Source organism: Hemibagrus wyckioides, linkage group LG01 (genome assembly GCF_019097595.1).
Source record: "Hemibagrus wyckioides isolate EC202008001 linkage group LG01, SWU_Hwy_1.0, whole genome shotgun sequence".
NCBI lineage: Eukaryota > Metazoa > Chordata > Actinopteri > Siluriformes > Bagridae > Hemibagrus > Hemibagrus wyckioides.
In genome coordinates, this window is record NC_080710.1 from 147,961 (window position 1) to 168,848 (window position 20,888).

Consider the following 20,888-nt stretch of genomic DNA (forward strand, 5'->3'; position numbering starts at 1 on the left):
GGCCATGCAGCGACTCTGTGCTCTGTTAAATAGGGCGACGTTAAAGAACAGATGGCGGTACGCTATGTGAACTAAATGTGTATTAATATGAGTATTTCTAAAGGATAGTTTATGATGTATCTTATTAGCATACTTTGTTTACGTGGATACGTAGACGTTTATGGCTCCCAGTGGTCTTTTATGTTAATTTCTCAGTTTTAGCCAAATCCAACTGACTTCAGTTAAGAGAGAGATCCTGAGTCCTCTTGTCATTGTGGTCATTTGGGGAGGTGCTGGAGGAAAGGGACAGGACAGAATGCATTTTGTGATTCTGGGCTAAATTAATGTCTCATTCTTGTATCTGTCTTTTTCTTGGTCACTTATAGCAAATGGTCACTGAGCAGAGGATCATAACCAACAGCTCAAATTTGCCAAGAAAGTTACCATTCCTAAATTCACCATCACCTGAATTGCCTCTGTATGCTTTTTGCTGCCAGAAAATTGTAAAATTCTTTCAGGAATTGCTTTTTTTCATCTTTCAGCTGTGTTTTTTGCAAGCTGCTATCTATTCCTTTTTATTCTATCAAAGAATATCTCAGATTTTTCTACTTCAGGTATCTGTGTGCGCCTTACTTGCTTCATGCTCAGGGAGTTTGTTGTAATTTGCTGCCTTTTTATATTTGCTGTTTTGTTCCCTTCTTTAGTGTTTAATGCACTAGTTGATGTTTTTGTGAGGTCATCATCTGAAAAGAGCATGTCAGCTGGTCACTCTTCTGTTTTTCTCGCCCATTTGCTGACTTATTAAACTGAAGATTCAGATTAAACCGAAGATCATTTCTTTCCTTCTGAATCCTTGTGTATAATAGGTCTCTATCACCTCATATTCATGATCTGGGAAGCTCTCTGGCCAAAATCCTCGACCAGTTGTCAAACAACCTCCTTCACCCTCACCTTCATTTCTCCCTGAGCACAGTGAGCTTGGGCTGCCTGTCAGTGTATCTGGACTGGTGGTACTCTCAGCGTCTTCACTTTGACCTTCACTAACTGATGTTGGCTTCTTCTCTGCATTTGGGTTATAGGACCTGGCTCAGTACACAACAAGTACCATGACTCGAATGGTTTTTCAAAAATAAGCCAGCATTACCCAACATATCTTCTGTACTGACCCTCTGAGCCATCTTTGCAATGGGGTCATGAGTCAGATGATGCCACATCTCTGCTGCAGGACATGTTATATTAAGTTTAATCTTGTATCCATTTGACACAGTCTATTTCCAGTAACAGAAGATGGTAATATTGATATAAGTCCTTTATTACAAAGTTAAATGTAAAAATAAATATTATGTCAAAACAATGCCATAACATTCATGAAGCAATGTTTAAAGTTCTCATGCAATTATTCAATACAAACTGATAAAATATTAACAAAAGCCAAGAGGTTAATAAATAATATTAAAATAACGCTGGTACAGTGGTGGTACACGCCGGTACAGAGTCAGCCGGTACAGAGTCAGCCGGTACAGAGTCAGCCGGTACAGAGTCAGCCGGTACAGAGTCAGCCGGTACAGTGTCAGCCGGTACAGAGTCAGCCGGTAGTGGTCCTACTCCTGTGTTTGTAAATCATGCAGTGAAACGGCAACACACTAACCTGTATTGTTGAAGAATGTTTTGATAGATTGGGATAAAGCAATTGTCCTGGCCTTCCTCTCCTTCTTTCATGATGTTTTCGGAACCCAGAATTCTGTTTTCCTTTCCCCGACATTATTTACTCAGTCCAATTTCAGCTCCCTCATCGATTCTGTTGAACTGGGTGCGACTTTGATTAGGTCCCTCTGATGTTTGAGGTGAACAGTTAATATATCCAATCACACTAAAACGTTTTTAAGGAGGGGAGAAGAGCAGATATTTAGAAAACTTTCAATTTTCTAAATAAGTTTCAAGTTTCATTCAAATTTCAGGCAAACATCTTAGGTAAATGCATCTATTTATTAATCATAATTATTTACTGAACAAGAACCTATTTAGTATAACTACTGCATATCAGCAAATCAGTTCTGACTGATGCAAACACCAGGATTATTGTTCATCCAGCCACGCAAAAAACACAGAGTCTACCTGAGGGAGTAAATGCATCATCAATAAGGGACGTCATCACTATTGTAAGTTAAACAACATTATTCTAATATCCTCCTATTTAATATTTGTTTGTTATGTTGTGTTTTAAACATGTCAGTTTAGTTGAAATGTAACGTCCCACACACTGTTTTTCTTTTCAGAGGTTTGGAATGCAGTGTTAGCTTTGCATATTTGCATATAGCAGTCAAGAGGTTCTCTTGAAACACTACAGGTTTTGGAACACTAAAGACTGTTTTGAGATTTAATGTAAGGTTTTATGATTTTTAAGTATTGTTTTAACAGCTGTGATACTTGATAGCTCTAGCACATATTTGTTTGAAACTCTGAAGTCTTGTTTATTGCTGCAGTGTTTTAAGATACTCTGCCACTTTGTTACTCCAGCTATTTAATGGCATTTGTGTTGTATTACTCCAGCTATTTAAAGGCATTACAGTAAAGATTATTTTTGCCTCTTTTTTTACCTTTTGCCTCTATTTTCTTTTCTTTTATTTATTTAAAAAATTTGATAACTGGAGTAGAACTTCATTTTCTTCCAATTTTTGCATTTCATGCTGACAGAAAATGTGTTGCGTGGCAGAATTGTGATTGATTTTTGAAGTGAGAGACATACAGGAATCTGTGTGAGATGTTTGAAGGCAAGGTTTAAAGTTTTAAATTAAAAGGTGAAAATTAAGTTGAAAAACTGAACATTTTAAGGCAACCAGCTTTAAAGCAGCTTTTTTGAGTTTAGTTCAGTTTTGAGCTAAACTTCAGGTCTGTGTAGTTGTGCCCACTCTTATTTTTTTTTAACGTTCACTTAAGCCCCTATTTAACTTTAAACAAACTCATAATGACTTACTGAGACCTACTTTCTGAGGAAGGTAGACCTAATTAAATCAGCAGTTTCAGTCAATTTACTAAAATGATATAAAGCATCTTCAACCACAGAAGTCTTGAGTAAACTCAAAATTGCTTTGTAGCCGGTTGTCTTAACTTTTTAAGTTAACTTTTTTATTTTTTACAGTGTGTGTAGGTCTGAGCATAATTCTAGGATCTTTGTGATGAGGGGGAGGTTTGGTTTATTTATCAATTAAGTTAAGAATATTAAATAATCTTTTATGAATTTTAGGACACATCAGGAGTGTACCTCAGATTCATTTTAGCCTTTATGTCAAGAGTTAATGTTATTGTCTATGTTTAATAGTTTATTTGAGGTCAGGATTAAGTGTTATTGGTTCAGATTAGGTACTGTAGTGGAAAATTTTAAATATAACCTCACGAGTGTTATTTTAGAGAAAAAGAACTGTGTGCATGACCAAAGCAAGAGAGCAGATAATTGTGATTGCAGAAGGAAAGAAACGATTGATAAGGCGAAAGACTGTTGGCAGTTGTGTTCGAGCAAGAAGACTTTTGTGAGCTAATTAGGAGAGATGGTTATTTTCATGCATGGGACTGCTGTTTTGGCAGTATTATAAAATATTGTGTGTCTTTTCACCAGTGCTGCTTGAACTTTAGAGCTCATGGAGACCTGCTACAGCAGAAATCACTATTAAAAAGCTGGGGGTTTTTTTGGTCTTACTCCGGTAGTCACTCATGTTCATTTGGCTTATATCTGGAATTTCACTACAATTATCTGGCATTGTTGACAGGATTCTGCATCTGGGTGGAATTAAGTGGACGCAACCCAAAGCTTTTGACTTTGTCTCATCCACTGTGATTAGTCATCTAGTGGAAGAGAACCCAGGGAGATCACGGAGTCGAATCATAAACTTTGAAGAAGGTTGGTCATTTTTTTGATAATATCTGATTCATATCTAAATGCTCCTAAAGAGACAAATGTAGACTTGGGTTTGTCAATGGTCTGGACTATGGTAACATTCAGATTAACTAAATATAATATAGGAACCCTAGTGAGGGTTTAGAACCTGACATTTTAGCTGATGAGCGGAATGTAAAGAGTACCTTCAGATGTGAAAGTGGTTTTGGTACAGAATATCAGATATTAAAGCCTATTAGAGTAACAACAAAAGTAAACAGGGCCTGAGTGTAATCTTAGAGCAGGATATTTTGGGTAGCCCTAATGCTAATTATGGATCTGAGAACAAATTATGGACCTGAATCTGTTTTACAGTTAATCTGGTGGGTGACTGAGTGTGGTTTTCCCTAGAATGAGAGTTTTAGTGGTAGACAAATAGAGCAATTAGAATGTAGATTAAACAGAAAGAGACAGAAGGTAAGTGAGCTAAACAGAAGCCAAATTGGTTGGCATTTAATCTGAGGAAAGCAGAAACAGGAAAGCATGCCAGTAAGTCACAGAGAGGTCAAGAAAAGCAGGTAATTACTTTCACTCTCTTCAGTGTTCTAAGTCTGTTTCAGACAATCCTGATCAATACTGATCTAAAGGGGCGGCTCAGGAGGAGAAGGACCGACCTGGGTTGGGTGAGTCTCATTTTCCTATGCTTTGCAAAGAAGAAATGCTTAAGCTAACCCAAGACTTATCCCAAGAAAAGGTTGATAATGTTATTCAGTTTTTAGAAGATACATTTTTTCCAGAAGGTACATATGCTAAATGCGACCTGTCTGTGTTTGTAAATGTTACTGTGGAAAATACGCATTTTAGCTTTTTGGTAGACTCGGGAGCTGGTAATTCGGTCATTAGGAAAAGTGATTTTGTCACATTGCTACAATTGAGCAGGAGGTTTCTGCATTCATTTTGGCCTCAGGGGCCACGGTAAAAGAGAGGTTCTCAGTTCCGCTGAAAAGTAGGTTTGAAGCCCACATTTTCCAACACTCATTTTTGCTGCCAGACTGCTTCCCAATAAATCTGCTGAGCAGAGATTTGATTTGTATGTTAGGTATTTGTCTAATTAGCACCGTTCAGGAAGTCTCATGGCATGCCAAGGGGTGAAATATGACCTACAACTCATAGCTAAAGCATGTTCTGCGAGTTTGCAAGTTATAATTGTTGCTTATTGGACTTTTGTCAGACCCAGAACCCCAGAAATGTTTAAACCAGAGTAAAACCTTAAACCCGGGATCTCGTACACCAGAGCCCATGGCACGAACTACTACCCCACAAGCATGACAGTTGCATATTGGACTTTTGAGAGAAAGATTCATAATAATTGTTGATACATTTTTATATACTGGTGCCAAGCACTGTAGCAAATTTATATTTAAATTAAAAACTGATCCAACCAGTGTGTAAGAATGGACCGGCGCTCTACAGGTCTAATGAAAGGTGTTCAAACTTTGGAGATTTTTCTGCTGTTGATCTGGCAAAAGATCAGAAAAGTTAATTAATAACATCTTTCACAAATGCTGAAGCTATTTTCTCACTGTTTCAATATGTTTCATTCCCAATGATGATGCCACTTGTTGAACACTAGGATTAATAGTCAGTTTCTGCAAAACATTATACACATGTGTGTACGAGTGTGTGTGAGGGGTGTGTGGGGTGTGTAAGAGTGTGTGTGTGAGGGTTATGGGATGTGTAGGAGTGTGTGAGGGGTGTGTGGGGTGTGTAAGAGTGTGTGTGAGGGGTGTGTGTCTGTCCTCACTATCCCCTGAAGGGTCTTGTGATCTGAGACGGTGCAGTTCCCAAACCAGGCAGTGATGCAGCTGCTCAGGACGCTCTCCATGGTCCCTCTGTAGAACACAGTCAGGATGGGGGAGGGAGATGGGCTTTCCTCAGCCTCCTCAGGAAGTAGAGGTGCTGCTGGGCTTTCTTGGTGATGGAGCTGGTGTTGAGTGACCAGGTGAAGTTCTCTGCCAGATGAACACCAAGGAATTTGGTGCTCTTGACGATCTCCACCGAGGATCTGTCGATGAACAGCGGAGAATGGTCACACTGTGCTCTCCTGAAGTCAACAACCATCTCTTTAGTCTTGTCGAAGTTCAGGGAGAGGTTGTTGGCTCTGCACCAGGCTCATTACACCTGTTCATCACTTCTGTTCATTATTCCTGTTCATTATACCTGTTCATTACACCTGTTCATTATACCTGTTCATTATTCCTGTTCATTACACCTGTTCATTATACCTTTCAGTCAGATAGTGTTAGAGTGTGGACGCGGCGTTCCTGGACACGGACATATCGACATAGGCACACACTCTGTGTCCTGCTGGGTCCTGCTTCTCCGTGGTGATGACGGCATGCGGTTAAAAATTTATAACAAACAAATTAAAAAGTGGGGGGGACAAAAACGGGATTTTGAAAGGGGGGGGGCATGTCCCCCTGTCCCCAGTGTTGTGTGTGTGTGTGTGTGTGTGTACTTTACCTAGCTTCACCACATAGGTTGAATTTAAACGCTGTGAAATAGCAGAAGGGAGTTGACCGTAGCATGGGTAAAGCACAGGTCATTAGTTGTAATATTTTTAATGACTCCTGGTGTGATGCCCCTCAGTGCTGTAAGTATAGCACACCCCTTTAACCTGCTCTGAGCTTCAGCTGAGTTCTGATCTGTCTCTACAACCGGGTTCATTCCACAGAGATATTTTCTTGTTCCTGGGAAATAAGTGTTATTTCCACATTCTTTATAACCCAAATAAAGAGAAAAAACCCATCTTAGCCATGAAAGTTTGGGTTAGTTTTGGGCAGTTTTTTTTGTAGTAAAATGGGCTAACTTTGAGGTTTTTGTTTTTTAAAAGCCCAAACCCAAAGTTCAAGGGGCTTAATGGCTTTTTTTTTTTTCCATCAAGAGTAATTGGAAAATGTCATTCACTACCCAGAAACAAAAATCGTGTTACATAGCGTAATTAACAACACTGGGCATGAAAAATCTTATAAAACTCGTATATATATGACGTGCAAGAGACCAAGATGGCGGCTGCGGTGTGGTGTTGTAGCCTGGCAGTTGCTGTGACTCCACTTTTATATCTAGCTTGCCGTTTTCTTTGTCTCTATACACATTTGTCAGAGGACATTTTAAACTTTACTCATAGACTTAAACGTTGCAATCACAAAAAATTTGAATCAACGTTACTTTTTTCTACGGCTGCACTACCGGTACGTCTTGTGTTCAGATTCCTCCATGTGGATCAGCTGTGCTCTAAAAACTCGAGTAGTCATGCTGATCAGGGGAGAAACTGTTTATATTCTGGTCTTCTCCAGTCATCTACTCATGCGGGAAGTTTTCATCATAATCTCTTCGGATTCTACATAATTTACTCCTCTGTCTTGGACTATGGACAGGCAGTGATACGGAAACACACCACTAGACAGCGGGGTTTCTCTGTGCCTTCACGAAAAACTCATGAGTTCTTGCTTATTTTACTGCTGCTCTCTGGGGACGTTCAACTAAATCCAGGACCGGTTAGTCCGAGAATACAGCTGGAATCTGGAATCTGGAGTTGAGCCTCGTTTGGGAAAAATGTCGGTGGCGTCTCACGATGAGGCGAGTACCTGGTGTTTTCCTGTAGATTCACCCGGCCCATCAAACAGCGAAGTGTGTTTAATTAACAACGTACATAATGCTCTAGTGCACACTATTTCTACACTGATCGGTGGGGATTTTAAAACTACCGATGCTCCAGCGACTCAGTTTAACATCTCCTTGTGTCGAAATCCTGCGGTAAGAAAGCAGACTGTGTCTAGAATCTTTCAGACTGTTAATCACCCTGTAATTAATAAAAAAAAAAAGTGAAACTGAGAGGACTTTTTGGTGGACACTTGAACATTAGGAGTATTGTTTCAAAGAATGAATTTTATTATCTAATTCAAATTTGGACTTCCTTTGCATATCTAAAACGTGGTTGCATCAATTATCTCCTCCAAGTGTATTCATGATGCCTGGCTATCAATGTTTTAGATGTGATAGATTCTCTGGAAGGGGAGGGGGAGTGTTAAACTAAAGAGGAAAAAACTGAAAACAGTTGTAGATAAGTATCTTTTAAATCAGATAATTAAACAACCCACAAGAATTGCTAAAACCTCTAGATCACAGATAGACCTAATATTCACAAACAAACCTGAAAGGATAATTAAGAGTTATAATTTGATCACTGGGTTGTCTGGTCACAATGTAACCTCAGCTGTTCGGAAACTGACAAAATATAGATTTAGAAACATTACAACACTTCCACTAAGGTTTTCTGTGGTATACCTAAAGGACAGCTACTCGAGTTCAATGAGGAAATAGCCAGCTTAAAGTGGGATGATATATTATCTTCTGAGGATATAGAGCATGGTTGTAACATTCATCAACAAGATTAATTTTGTAAGGGATAAATTCAATGTAAAAATTCAGAAAAAAGTCAAAAATAAAAATGTTACCCTGGTTTAATGAAAACATACTGAATCTGATGAAGAACAGGGACTCTGCATTAAAAATGGCAATTAAGACAGGAAAAGATACTGATAGGCTTTGTTATAAAGGTCTGCGAAATAAAGTTATTCGAGAGTTGAGAGTAGCCAAATCAAATTATTATCTTCAGCAATTGAGTGAAGCAAAAGGAAATAGCTAACTGATAAAACTGGAAAAATGTTAATAGTCTTTTACAGAAGGAGATCATTTCTTCAGAGGATCTTAAGATTAAAGTTCAAGGTAATTTAATTATAGATGACTATTGTGACTACTTTTAATGATTACTTTATTAATTCTGTTAATGTACTGGGGGAGAAATTTGCAAAAAAGGAAATAAATATTTGATAAACTTTGATAGTCAAAGTTTTAACTTAGCCATGACTAATGAAATGCAGGTTAACAAAGTTATTGCTTCATTAAGAAATACTAAATGTAGGGATGTTCATCAATTCGACACCAAGTTTCTTAAAACTCACAAAGATATTTTAGCTCCTGTTATTTCTCATTTAATTAATTTATCATTTAAATATAGTGTTTGTCCTATTGCGTGGAAGCAGTCCATTGTTTCTCCTATCTTTAAATCGGGGGATCACTTTGAGGTTAGTAACTATAGACCTATCAGCATACTACCACCAGTGTCTAAGGTTGCAGAGAAGATAGTTTTGGAACAATTGACATCTTATCTTAATACAGCTAAGACTGGTTTACACTGTATGCAATTTGGTTTCAGAATAAATCATTCTACTGAAACAGCTACTTTATATTTTACAGAGCAAATTAAATCTAGGCTTGATAAAGGTGAAACAGTTGGTGCTATATTCTTAGATTTGCGTAAAGCCTTTGACTCAGTTAATCACAATGTTCTTCTCTCTAAACTATTTAATTTCCCATTTTCATCTGGAGCCTTAGCATGGATTTCCTCATATTTATCAAATAGACAGCAATGTGTAAAAATTAACAGGGTTCATTCTAGTAATTTAAACTGTAAAATGGGTGATCAATATTCAATATTGATCAATATTAGGCCCTTTACTATTTAGTCTGTATATTGACCTTCCACAGCAGTGTGAAGGGATACAGGTGCAAATGTATGCCGATGATGCTGTTGTTTTTACACATGCGAGAACAGCAGTGTTGAAGATAAAAGTCGCTATGGAAAGGATTAAACAGTGATTGAAGCAATCGTGCCTCACTTTGAACACTGGTAAAACAAAAGGGATGTTTTTTCTAAAATGAATATTTGTTGCTCCAATGTAGATACACTATATTGCCAAAAGTATTCTCTCACCCATCCAAATAATCAGAATCAGGTGTTCCAATCACTTCCATGGCCACAGGTGTATAAAATCAAGCACCTAGGCATGCAGACTGTTTTTACAAACATTTGTGAAAGAATGGGTCGCTCTCAGGAGCTCAGTGAATTCCAGCGTGGAACTGTGATAGGATGCCACCTGTGCAACAAATCCAGTCGTGAAATTTCCTCGCTCCTAAATATTCCACAGTCAACTGTCAGCTGTATTATAAGAACGTGGAAGTGTTTGGGAACGACAGCAACTCAGCCACGAAGTGGTAGGCCACGTAAACTGACGGAGCGGGGTCAGCGGATGCTGAGGTGCATAGTGCGAAGAGGTCGCCAACTTTCTGCAGAGTCAATCGCTACAGACCTCCAAACTTCATGTGGCCTTCAGATGAGCTCAAGAACAGTGTGCAGAGAGCTTCATGGAATGGGTTTCCATGGCCGAGCAGCTGCATCCAAGCCATACATCACCAAGTGCAATGCAAAGCGTCGGATGCAGTGGTGTAAAGCACGCCGCCACTGGACTCTAGAGCAGTGGAGACGCGTTCTCTGGAGTGACGAATCGCGCTTCTCCATCTGGCAATCTGATGGACGAGTCTGGGTTTGGCGGTTGCCAGGAGAACGGTACTTGTCTGACTGCATTGTGCCAAGTGTAAAGTTTGGTGGAGGGGGGATTATGGTGTGGGGTTGTTTTTCAGGAGCTGGGCTTGGCCCCTTAGTTCCAGTGAAAGGAACTCTGAATGCTTCAGCATACCAAGACATTTTGGACAATTCCATGCTCCCAACTTTGTGGGAACAGTTTGGAGCTGGCCCCTTCCTCTTCCAACATGACTGTGCACCAGTGACCAAAGCAAGGGCCATAAAGACATGGATGACAGAGTCTGGTGTGGATGAACTTGACTGGCCTGCACAGAGTCCTGACCTCAACCCGATAGAACACCTTTGGGATGAATTAGAGCGGAGACTGAGAGCCAGACCTTCTCGTCCAACATCAGTGTGTGATCTCACAAATGCGCTTCTGGAAGAATGGTCAAAAATTCCCATAAACACACTCCTAAACCTTGTGGACAGCCTTCCCAGAAGAGTTGAAGCTGTTATAGCTGCAAAGGGTGGACCGACGTCATATTGAACCCTATGGATTAGGAATGGGATGTCACTTAAGTTCATATACGAGTCAAGGCAGGTGAGAGAATACTTTTGGCAATATAGTGTATATCTATAAATGGTGAAAAGATAGAAATTGTCACAGAGTTTAATTATCTTGGTTAACGTTGGATTCAAAGCTTAGCTTCAAAAAGCATGTAAAGAAAATGGTGAGGACTATAAAATATAACTTGATAAATTTCAGACAAATTAGACAATGTCTTCCCACTGACATAGCTACGTCTCTCATGCATGCTACAATTTTTTCTCATTTGTCATATTGGGTGACATGTTGGGGTCAAGCAGGAGAAACAGTTACTAAACCTTTAAGATCTCTTTATAAACAGACTTTAAAAACTTTGGACAAAAAGCCCAACCAGTATCACCATTGTAGGGTTTTGCAGAAATATTATAATAATTATAATAAATAATTATAATAAAATTATAATGTAAAATAAGACAAAAATAAAATACAATAATTACCAATATCGTTTGATTTCTTTATGTACTGCCTATATTCCCATTTTCCACAATGTCTATGTATGGTTTCTATAGCTGAAATGGGAGCACTTGAAAATAAAAAATTTAATAGAATAGTTATTTTTATCATATTTATCAGTCTGATCATGGATATAGGCAAACTGGACCAGTTTTTCAATGCTTCAGTTATTCTGTCTAACAAGTGGTCATAATTTGTGGGGATTATTTCTAAATATTTATAAATTATTTCTGAATACCTAACATTTTCCGTAGTTGTCAAAAAATGGAGTATTTGTTATTGGACTCAACATCAATAATGATTTGGAATTACTAATTTTATATTCAGAAAACGTCCCAAATTTTCTTTTAATTTTATTGTATTTTATTTATTGTACTTTTATTTTTTTGGTTTTAATATTAACCTTATTAAGCTAATCATAATGAATCTGGGAACGTTCCTATAGTAAATATCCCACATACATGCCAAGAAGTTGTTGCTGAAATGTTTTACAGAACTCTACTGGCAGCCCATCTGCTCCAGGTGCTTTACCGCTACTAAGATCACCTATAGCTTCATAATGTCTGTTGTTAATGGGCTGTCTAGTGCTATTTACTCACCTTCTGATATCTTCTGGAATTGCAGCTGGTCAAGATGCATTTTAATGCACTGTTCTGTTATCTACATACTTTGATTTGTGTAGCAATTCATAAAAGTCTTTATAATGACTGTAACTCTGCTGGGTCCATGGTTATATTGCCAAATTTAATCTTTATAATATTAATTGTTCTTTCAGCTTACATTTTTGTAGGCCAATAATTTACCTGCGTTCCTCACCTGGTCATAATGTTTCTTTCATTCTTGTGTGTCCTCACATTAGACTTTTTGCTACTTTATCAGCTGTTAATTTATCATAGTTAACAGATTATACAATTTTTCAGGGTTGTTCATCAATATCAATCTCTTGAACTTTTTAATTGGGTTTTCTAATGTTAATAAGTCCTAGTTGTGTGGTCTGGTTCTAAACTTGTATAACTAATCATTTCTCCTCTTATATAAGCTTTCAATGCTTCCCATCTAACCCTAGCTGTAGTTTCACCCTTATTCAGATCAAAATAGTTATTAAAACAATTCTTCACAAATTTGACATGCAGTATTGAGTAACAGGTAGACTTGTAACCTCCATCTTAATCCTTTAATCTACCTAAATGAATTTCCATAGATATTACTGCATGATCGTTAATGACTACTATCGTACCAGCATTCTAACCCTAACTCTAGGCAATAATTCAATAGAGATTAGAATGTATTATGAGTATGACTTTTATATGAGCTTGAGTATCAAGAATATTGTCTTTTGTCTCCAAACCCCAATTAGTCTTAGATCCTGAATATAGTTAATGGATATTTTTCTACACTGTATTCCCTAACAGTATAACAAATTCATTAAAAAATAAGTTAATTGTACTTAAAATTGTTTAACAGTTCATTTTTAAGTATTATTATTATTATTATTATTATTATTATTATTATTAAAAACAGCGAATAATTGTCTTTAATCCGTGGGTTGCATCATGGCATTCTATTTTAAAAATGATATGAAGAAGAAGAGTCTTGAATTGCGGTAGTTGGTACGAAGTTCTTACTTTCTTTACATTTGACGTAAAAATTACTTCCAAGAAGCCACCGAAGGCCACGCAGCAGAGTAAAGATGGCGACGCTAAGAGTGATTCCCTCCCCATCTACTGCCAGTACTATACTTAATGCTAGTGCTGTAACGATTCATTCATTTTCTCGATGCATCGATTAATAATCCTGGCGATGCATATGCATCGATTTTGAAACATGGAGTTTTGAATCGTGAATCGTATAAACATACGATTCATGATTCAAAACTCCATGTTAATTATTAATTAATTAACTCAATTATTAAGATCTGTTAATAATTGAGTAAAATAATAAAAATCGAATGAATCGCGATTATATGATGATGCATAATTATAAAAATAAATTATAACTTTAAATGAGTTGAATCTGCGTAGTCATGTGCACCCTCACTACACTGGCGAGGTGGATTACGTCAATACTCTTCAATTTGCGCCGTTTGCTGTCATTCACATATGCTCACTGCACTATGGAGGGCAACGAGGGAGAGATTTGCAAGCCAATATGAGATCAAAGGTTTGGGAATACTTCAGTTTTAACACAAAAAATGGAAAGATTGACAAGTCCGTTGTAGTTTGTAGTCGTTGTAAATGCAAGTTAAAGTATTTTGGAAATACAATAAACCTTAGCAACCATCTTCGCAGACGCCATGCCATTAAGGGAGAAATACCTGCAGCTGCACCTACGGCAGCTAGTATTTCAGGGTCATATTTGAGAAGTCCTAACCTATTTGGTCAAACTCTTCCCGAAAACTCCAATCGTGCTAAATCCATAACTGCATCTATTGCAAGATTTATTTGCAAAGATATGCGCCCCTATAGTGTTGTGGAAAACACCGGTTTCCGAGAAATGATAAACATTTTAGAACCACGATACAAAATTCCCAGCCGTCAGTTTTTCAGTGAAAAATATATCCCGGAATTGTATCAGTCTACGAAAGAGGAGCTGCAGCTCAAGCTTTCTCAGTGTACCCGTGTTGCCTTCACCACTGATTCTTGGACGTCCTGTTTGACAGAGTCTTATGTGACAATCACCGCACATTTTATTTCCATGAACTGGCAAATGCAGAGCTTCGTTCTTCAAACAAGGATTCTAAACAAAGCCCACACAAGCAGCAACATTGGAGAATTGCTGCGTGATGCCTGCTCCGAGTGGACAATTGCAGACAAGAGTCCTGCTCTTGTTACTGATAACGCTCGCAATATGATTGGTGCAGGTAAAGTTGCTGGATTTACCCCCCGCATCACTTGCTTTGCACATACTCTTAATCTGGTGTCTCAAAAGGCCGTGAAAGTGAACAGTGTAGAGCGATTGTTGGGCAAAGTAAGACATATTATCTCTTTTTTCCACCGGAGTCCCACTGCTACATGTACTTTAGAAGAGAAACAACAAATTCTCGGCTTGCCATTACACAAACTTAAGCAGGATATTTGTATTAGGTGGAATAGTTCCGTGGAAATGCTGGAGCGTTTCTTAGAACAACACACCGCGATCTTGGCAACACTTTTGTCAAAGAATTTGCAGAGAGGTACAGAAGTCCGCACTCTCCCTGAAACGGACATCAGTAATGCTGAGGACATTGTGAAACTGATGACACCCATTAAGATAGCTTCTACTATGATGTGTGAAGAAGAACAGCCAACTGTGTCAGTGAGTGCGCCTCTCCAGGCTAAACTACTGAAACATCTCAAGCCTTGCGAGGACGATACAGACATGACTCGAGAAATGAAATCCGTGATGACGGTGGACTTTTCATGTCGGTACACAAACTCCCGCAAAGTTCTGCTTAAAGGTAAGAGATCTCTCTAACTGTCAATAGCAAAAGTATTGCAAATGCACTGCAATCTTTATTATTAAGATATCATTGCTGCTTGTATTAAAATGTTTAATAGCACAACATTGTTCATAATTTTAATAATTTATTTGCTAGCATCCACATTGGACCCCTGCTTCAAAGGGGTTCCCTTTCTAGAAAATGAGGAAAGAGAAATGATCTTCATTAAACTCACTGTTGAGGCCTCAGATAGTGTATGTTTGCAACTTCCCTTATTTTCATGAACTAAATGCTAGCTAATTAACTATATTCTATTAAGGATTCTAGGATTGTAATATGATGGTCCTAGATTGTACTTGTTTTATTGAAATAATAGTCCTGTCATGTTTATAATTATATGACTTGACTGGAGCTAGTATTATTTATTTCATTTTGTTACATATTCACGTGGAACAGCAGGAAGATGCCATTGAAGAGAAACCACCAAACACAACTGAAGAAGGTATTTATTTTAATTTGTTAATAAAGAGTAGTGTTTTAATTTAAAGGGTATGTATACTGTAGCATAGCATTTTGGTATGCATTTATAATTTTAAATGTATTTAAGGACAAGAAATGAGATTTGATTTTTCCATCAAATTAATTTTATTTTTCAGATGAGATGCATCAGGCAAAAAAAAAATGAAAGCCATGGATTTGCTCTTTGGCAACATCTTTCAGCAGGTGGCAGAGACCTGTCCCCTATCAAGGTCTGCTAGTGAGATTAGCAGAGACGAGGTACTCAAATACAGATCCATGGCTCCTCTGGCACTGACTGAAAGTGCACTGGACTGGTGGAAGTCCCATGAGACAGAACTACCAATCCTTACAAAGCTGGCAAGAAGTTATCTTTGCATTCCTGCTACCAGGGTGGCTTCAGAAAGAGTTTTCAGTACTGCAGGAGACATAGTATCTTCTCAGAGAAGCAGTTTACGGCCAGATTTTGTTGATCAGTTAATATTTTTGAAAAAAAATCTCAAGTAAATAGTGTTGAAAAAGCATGTCATAGCCATTTGTTTGTTCTACTCTCTTGCTGCATTAACTACCGAGTTTTAATTGAACTATGTGTGATATTACTGCCAGTTGCACTTGCACTTTGTTGTATTTCTGCACTTTGCAATATTTCCTAAATGTTCTGGATGTAGTGTTTACAATAAAAAAAACTTTTGGTGCATTGAATATATTGAGTCCTATGAAGCTATAGTTCTGGATCAGGTTGCTAGGGTTAGGTCATAAATTTCCCAAAAATGGAATTTATTTGCTCAGATGCAGATGCCTAAAATATACAGAATCGTTAATTGAATCGAATTTCATTGTGAATCAGATCGAATTGAATCGTTCTGAATTAGCAAAAATCGTTTTTGATTCTAATAGAAAAACTTTGAATCGCAATTAGAATCGAGTCTACCCAAAGATTCACAGCCCTACTTAATGCCATCGAAACACAAGGTAATAATTTGAAACGACTGATTGAGGACATTACGTTGTCTATTAATAATCACCTCGATGTGCTGGATGCCTTGCTGGCAAGTGTTCAGTCCGAACAGTCAGGTGTAAAGAAAAAATTGGAGGATTTGGAATTAGCCATGACTGGTTGTGACACACGCCTAAATGAAGTGGAGAGAGTTTGTGAGGAGCTGAGCTCTGAAAACAAATTTCTTCGTGCTAAAGTAAATGACCTGGAGGGCCGTTTGTGTCGGCTTAATCAACGTTTGCTGTTTGGACTCATACAGCATCCATTTGCTACGGAGGATCAATTTGTGAGCAAGTGATGTAATGCTAAATTTCTCCAAATCTTTTCAGATGAAGAAACAAACTCCTGAGAGGCCTGAGAGTAAGTACATTTTCATTTTTGGGTGAAGTACTCCTTTAATATACGAATGTGGCCAACTTTTTTGTACAAGTCTTCAAAATAATAAATGCTATTTATACTGCATACTATAAAAAAAATGTATACAAAATTCTTTGCAGGAAGCATGTACATTTACATACATTTAAACTCAAATGTATGCATGTCAATATAATTTTAGATTAGGGTTAGTGATTAGTTTTTTTCTTAATAAACTTGTGCACATTCCGATAAACATGCATTGATGATAAACCTTTGATTGCTGATCATAATACTCTATTTATACCTGTTTTGTCACTAGGTGTCTGATCATCTTATTCGAGGACACTGATCTTCAGCCCCCCAACTCCTTGCATTTGACTTCTTTGATTGGAATAATTCTTGAAGGCCAAGTGGTGATGGACAAAATGCAGGACCTCCCACAGGCAATGTGTCTTCTCTTTGGTCTAATTTACACACTAGACCTAAATTACCCAAAATCACTTGCCAACACGTTTGATTTCATCCAGCGTGTACTAATGTCAATGGGAGAGAATGCTCTCAAGCCTAGAGTGCAGTCTCTGGCAAACCAGCTTTTTGTTTAAGAAACGCCACTGTGAGACTTTAACACCAACCTTTGTTTTGGATATTTTCCCCCTGTTACACCTCTGTAGTGTGGTTGTGACTCAATAATATTTCCATTACAGTATAGTATATACAGTATGACACTATAGTTGAGTTTGTTTTATTATAGTTTGCTATGTTTGCACAAGGCATAAATGGTCAAATGTTAGTGTGGCTGTGACCTATTTCCATTTCAGTATAGTGTGTACTGTATTTTTATTAATATTGTGACATTGTCAATAAAAACTTAGATTAAATATGCTGTTCATTGTTTTATTTCAGTACGGTGTGCACAAAGCTTGCACTGAACAGTTACAGTTAAATTTCCATGTTGAGTTAACTTATATATTTAAGTAGACTTGAAATGAATGCCAAGTTAAGTGAACATATGATCAGATCGAGTGGCGTTACCTATACTCAGTGCTAGATACGTTTGGATTCGGTACAGATTTTTGTAAATACTTCAAGATGCTTTATGCAAATCCAAAATCTGGGATGAATCAACTGGAATAAATCAGACTATGTCCCTCTTTATCGTGGGATGAGGCAGGGATGTTTCCTGAGTCCCTTATTGTTTAATTTAACCTTGGAGTCACTGGCTATAAGTATTCGGCACCACTCTTCTATTGTTGGCATTACCATTGGGTCAGTAGAGAATAGGATCTCTTTATATTCAGATGATATACATTTATACTTAAAAGATGCCGTTGATTCTTTGACTCCTTTAATGGATTTGATAAACTATTTTGGCTCCTTTTCCTGGTATTCAATTAACTGGATTAAAAGCATCTTTGTTCCTCTTGGTAGTAATTATCCTACATATTTTCTAGGGTCTCTCCCTTTTAAAATTGTCTGTGATCATTTTACTTACTTGGGATTGGTAATTCCTGTTAATCCAAAAGACATATTTAAGCTCAATTTTATGGCTGCAATTAAGAGCCTAAATGTTACTGTTGAAAATGGAGGGTTCTGCCTCTATCATTAATTGGTCGTATCAATGCTATAGAAATGGTTATCCTTCCAAGGTTTTTGTTTCAGAATTTACCCATATATCTCACTAAGTCTTTTTTTAAAAACCTAGATTCTATTATTTTTTCTTTTATCTGGGAATTTCAGACTCCTCACATCTCTAAGGCACACTTAGAAATGCAATGCTGGTTTTTCAACACTATTATTTGTTATTTGGCGGCAAATGCAAGAGCTTCGATGTATTGGTGTTGTGACCCGCCCCATGTCAATGAGACTGCAGTGGATCCTCTTAGTTGGATTCACCTGGAATCCCATTCTATAAGCAGGAGTTGTCTCTCTGCTTTACTATTGGCCAATCTGAATGTTCCCTTAAAGAGGGTTACTAATAATTTCATTGTACATAGCTCCTTGAGGAAACTGAAACAAATGAAGAAATTCCTTGGTATTACACAGCCCTCTCTTTATTCTCCCATTTGTAAGAATCATAACTTTGTACCTGCTTTAACTGATGGAACCTGCATGTAGTAAGTTGGTTAATAGTTATATGTTAATCATGTTCTGTAGCAAATTTAGCTCAAAATTTAAATATTTAAGTGTAATTATAACTGGTTATAATTAATTATAAATATTCAAATGGGGTTTTAGAACTAACTGTCAGAGAATCAATAACACAATTATTTGATTTGTTCGTCCAGTGAACAGACGGTATAATTATGTATTAATTCCAGGGAAAGGATCTTCCTGGCCAAAAAAGAATAACTACTTTATAAAATACTAGCTGTAATTTAGCACGTAGCAAGAGCAATGTTCAGGGACCCCGAAATTGTGAGCAAAGCACAGAGACAATCACTCGTGAATAAAATGCATTTAATAAAACAGAAACACACAACACATACTAACTACGACACACATACATAAAAGACAGAATAAGAATTATAGAGAGGGGATAAGTAGGCAAAGAGAGATTGAGATTAAGGAAGGGAATATGGAGGAATTCAGAACGAGAGAGGGAGTGAGAGAGAGAAAGAGATAAGGAACTAGAGAAGAGATCAAATATGGCAAGATTCAGATTGAGTTTTGATTACAATCGTGTAAGAATTGTCAAGGTAATTAGGATTTGCCTTAATAAAGGGGCTTCAGCTTAAAATTGCGGATCTAAAATAATTAGTAACTTTTACTTGCATTGGTTCGTTGATAAGAGTCCTGATGGAGTGGATCAAGGAGGTTCGGAGATTCAAAGTCCTCGGAGTAAGCAAGAGATTCTTCTGGAACGAAAAGCGTTTCAGTGGTGCAAACAAAGTTCTTCAATTGAAGCTGCCGACAAAGTCTCGGAAGAAAGTGAAAGTCTTGTCCCGAAGAAAGATCAGAGTCGAGTCGGGCGACGATAGAAGAGGTCGTGCCGGGAAGAAAAGGCTCACAGGGGCCCCCCCAACCACAGAACGGAGAGGGGGTTGGCCCCCGTGGGGCCGAGCCGAGCTGAGCAAAGCAAAAAGCTGAGCAACGATAGATGGGTGCTTAGGGTTTTTATTGATCCCTTGGTTGCGCCCAGTTTTTCAGAGTGACCAATCCAACACCTGAAACTTTTGGAGGGAAAGAGTTTCTTTGTCTCCGCTCGGTCACTCATTTGCATACTTTATGGTGAAGTCGGGGAATGGATAAAATTTCAATTAAAGTATAGTAGGCTCATGTTATGTACTTGAGTTGACCACATGGCATACACTATTTTTTATAAAAGTAAAATCATTTTGATAGTAGACTGGAAAGAGACAGTATGAGAGGAGAGGAAACTGGGTATAGGCAATTAAACATACAATCTTATATTATAAAACATTGTTCTGTTTCATGAAAACACAGAACAACAGGTTATGAGTGGTAATACAACCATAAAAATATAAAGGCAAAAGGGGAATATATATACAGGTGTGCTAGGCATGGGTCAGGTAGGGTTTTACTGTTGTTTTACTGAAACTTGAATAAAGGAACTCTCCTTATGTGTGTGCATGTGGGGGTCAGGATGAGCGTTTCCAGATGCTTTGGGTGTGTGTGTGTCTTCAGTCAGAACTTTGGTCATCCCCCGGTCAAGGGATTGATTTGGTTTAGATTAGGGAATTCTTGTTGAATTTTAACGGCAGTAAAACTGCTAGGCGCAGGGTGATTTGCATGTTAAGGTCACAAGTTGATGGGGAGTTCCAGGGGTGTGAGGCTGGGCTATCAGTACTGATGGTCTGCAGAACTCCAACATTCATGGAGGCAGGATTCCTCCTTTGTCTCCAGTCTCATTGGGGGGGTCATTGGTTATCCAGAGCTATCAGACATCCCGGAGCCTGGCTCCCATGAGTTACAGCATGTCGGTTGAGTCAAAATGAAATAACTATAAGCGAAATAGGTCAGTTGTGAGCTGCGTAATGGTTAATTGAGTTTTTGAGAAGGATGCAACTGACCCCATGAGCAAGTGAGCCGACCTGGAGATGCTACAGTTCCCCCCTTTTGGACAAGGAGTAACCTGTAGGGGACATCTTCGGCCAACAGAGACTCATGAGGGTTAGAGGGCAGGTGGATCAGGATGGTTGGATGCCCTCTAGTGCCAGTTCCGAACTGTGCTCAGAAACAGGGTAGATTGTTGGGCCTTTTACAACTTACTCGGGAACAGTCCTTTGCTTAGTGTAGGCTTTG

The 20,888-nt window shown here is 38.1% G+C and overlaps 1 protein-coding gene across 1 annotated transcript; it reads left to right on the plus strand.

Annotated features, from left to right (window-relative positions):
* The first annotated feature begins 4 nt into the window (after nt 1–4).
* Nucleotides 5–17,482, plus strand: LOC131355390 (E3 SUMO-protein ligase ZBED1-like). Its single transcript, XM_058393733.1, has 2 exons — nt 5–15,257; nt 15,412–17,482. Exon 1 carries the CDS (start codon nt 13,486–13,488, stop codon nt 14,788–14,790), a length of 1,305 nt encoding a protein of 434 aa, XP_058249716.1. The 5' UTR covers nt 5–13,485; the 3' UTR covers nt 14,791–15,257; nt 15,412–17,482.
* Nucleotides 17,483–20,888: the final 3,406 nt, after the last annotated feature.